General features: G+C 38.4%; 1 protein-coding gene across 1 annotated transcript in view; it reads right to left on the reverse strand.

Moving 5' to 3' along the window:
* Positions 1-2143, reverse strand: part of LOC109542719 (glucose dehydrogenase [FAD, quinone]) — a gene marked incomplete in the record, with an annotated part of 7103 nt that overhangs the window by 3614 nt on the left and 1346 nt on the right. Inside the window, 1 exon segment of the mRNA XM_048662028.1 lies at positions 832-1286. Within this exon segment, the coding sequence (XP_048517985.1) occupies positions 832-1286 (455 nt within the window).

Consider the following 2143-nt stretch of genomic DNA (forward strand, 5'->3'; position numbering starts at 1 on the left):
AACGACAGCAAAAAAGGCGGCTTTCAAAGTGAATCCTCCTAAATCAACATAAACAAACACTTTGATGATCAAAGCTAAGCAATTGTGGTCAAACGACAGCAAAAAAGGCGGCTTTCAAAGTGAATCCTCCTAAATTAACATAAACAAACACTTTGATGATCAAAGCTAAGCAATTGTGGTCAAACGACAGCAAAAAAGGCGGCTTTCAAAGTGAATCCTCCTAAATTAACATAAACAAACACTTTGATGATCAAAGCTAAGCAATTGTGGTCAAACGACAGCAAAAAAGGCGGCTTTCAAAGTGAATCCTCCTAAATCAACATAAACAAACACCTGGACATCAATCACCGGGTTCTTATTAAATCAGATGGGTATTTTTACAGAAAACACTTGGCAAGCTGTTTTGCTTTGCAAGCTTGGCCTGTTTTGGATCGCTAAACTTTGTTGAAAACTTGGCCAATATCATCAAGATTCCCCTTTGTTTCCGACTCGGTTGCTGTTTCACAAAGCCACTTTTGCTCAAACTCCTTTTGAATGTACAGACCGGGAAACCCAAGTGATCCCAATTTCGTTAAAGAAGTGTCAGCTTCATGGAAACAAAGCGCTCGGCGGCCAGCAGAGCTCAAAGGCAACAATTTGTTCGGTGGCTACTTGAGAATTTAATAAAAACAGCTCGGGCCTTTGCTGAAAAATCGGCAGAAGGATGTTCTAATTAAATAATTAAATCAAACAGGCGGATGAACCCGGTTTATATGGAAATTATCCCGCATGACCAAGCCGGTTAATGAGGAACAGTATAAAGAGCAGACAAAGTTGCTGAAAACGACCTACCGTGTATTGGACTGTGCAATGGAAAACCCCATGTATTTCTCCCCATTCAGGTCATCGGTAACATTCTGGCCGATTTCTTCTGCGGCTCTTAAAACATCGAAGGCCAATTGGGGTTGATGGCGGAACCTGGACGTAGTCAACGGCCCGTTCACTCCATGATATTTCGCCTCGACGAAGCTGCCGATGTCCTGGTTATCCTCGAATCTTTTGAAGATCGGCAGCACATCTTCGTAGCTCCATCCAGGGTTGTCGGCCTGGACCCATTTTTCGTAATCTCTTGGCGTGCCTCTAGTATACATCATTCCGTTGATTACGCTGCATCCTCCGAGAACTTTTCCTCTTGGCCAAGTGCATCTCTTTTCGGGGAAGCCTTGGCAAGCTACCGGTTCCGGTTCGGTTTGATAGTTCCAGTCCAGATCCGGGTTTCCAAAATAGTTCACCACCATCGCTGGAACCTGGAATATTTGGGAACAGTATTTTTAACACGCTCCCAACCAAACAGCCGCGATCATTAACGATAATTAATTTGAATGGCGTTATTTTTCATGTTTTTGTCCCAAACCCGTAGGTCCGAACTGATTTTTTCAGCTCGATGAACCGATTCATCATTGGTAGAGTTGTAGGTGCTTAACTGAACATTGTTCAAATCCATATTTGGAAATTGCGTGTGCTAAAGTTTTAATTTTTTTACAAACTTCTTTTTGGGTATTTCGCCTCAAAATTTTTTGTGTTTAAAATGATAGGATTTCCTCACGTCTTTTATTACAGATTGATAAATAGTGCTCCTATTTCGCAATAAGAACGAATTATTTATCAAAAAGTATCACCTAGAGGGAATCCTGCGACACACTTAGGCTCAAGCTGTAAGAGAAAATTCCAATTAGTAGAGAAATTAATTTGAAAAATTACCTTGACGTTCCGATAGCTATTTTCCGCTATCGTTATCAAAAGAACCTAATTGAACCTAAAAAAGAGTATGCTAATAAATTGTGTAACAATAGTAGGATAACAATACAATACAATATATGAAAATTCGTTCTGATAATTCGTCTGTGCAAATTGTCAGTTATGTGACTTTGACTTAATCTCATTGTTTAAATTAATAAAGGTAATGTTAATTAATAATTTTGGTGTAAATTTAATTTGGGTGTATGTTTCTCTGGTTTACTTCAGATTTTAACATAGGTAAAATGTATGACTTAAATTAAATGAATATAAAGCAACACAATTATTTTGATTTAGTAAAATTAGTGCGCTTTCTTTAATTTTACGTTTTTTTGTGGATTGTTCTTTTGTTAAAATTGTGGAATTA

This window comes from Dendroctonus ponderosae, unplaced genomic scaffold, assembly GCF_020466585.1.
Source record: "Dendroctonus ponderosae isolate FM_Combo_2020 unplaced genomic scaffold, Dpon_F_20191213v2 Dpon_F_20191213_10, whole genome shotgun sequence".
NCBI classification, from domain to species: Eukaryota; Metazoa; Arthropoda; class Insecta; order Coleoptera; family Curculionidae; genus Dendroctonus; species Dendroctonus ponderosae.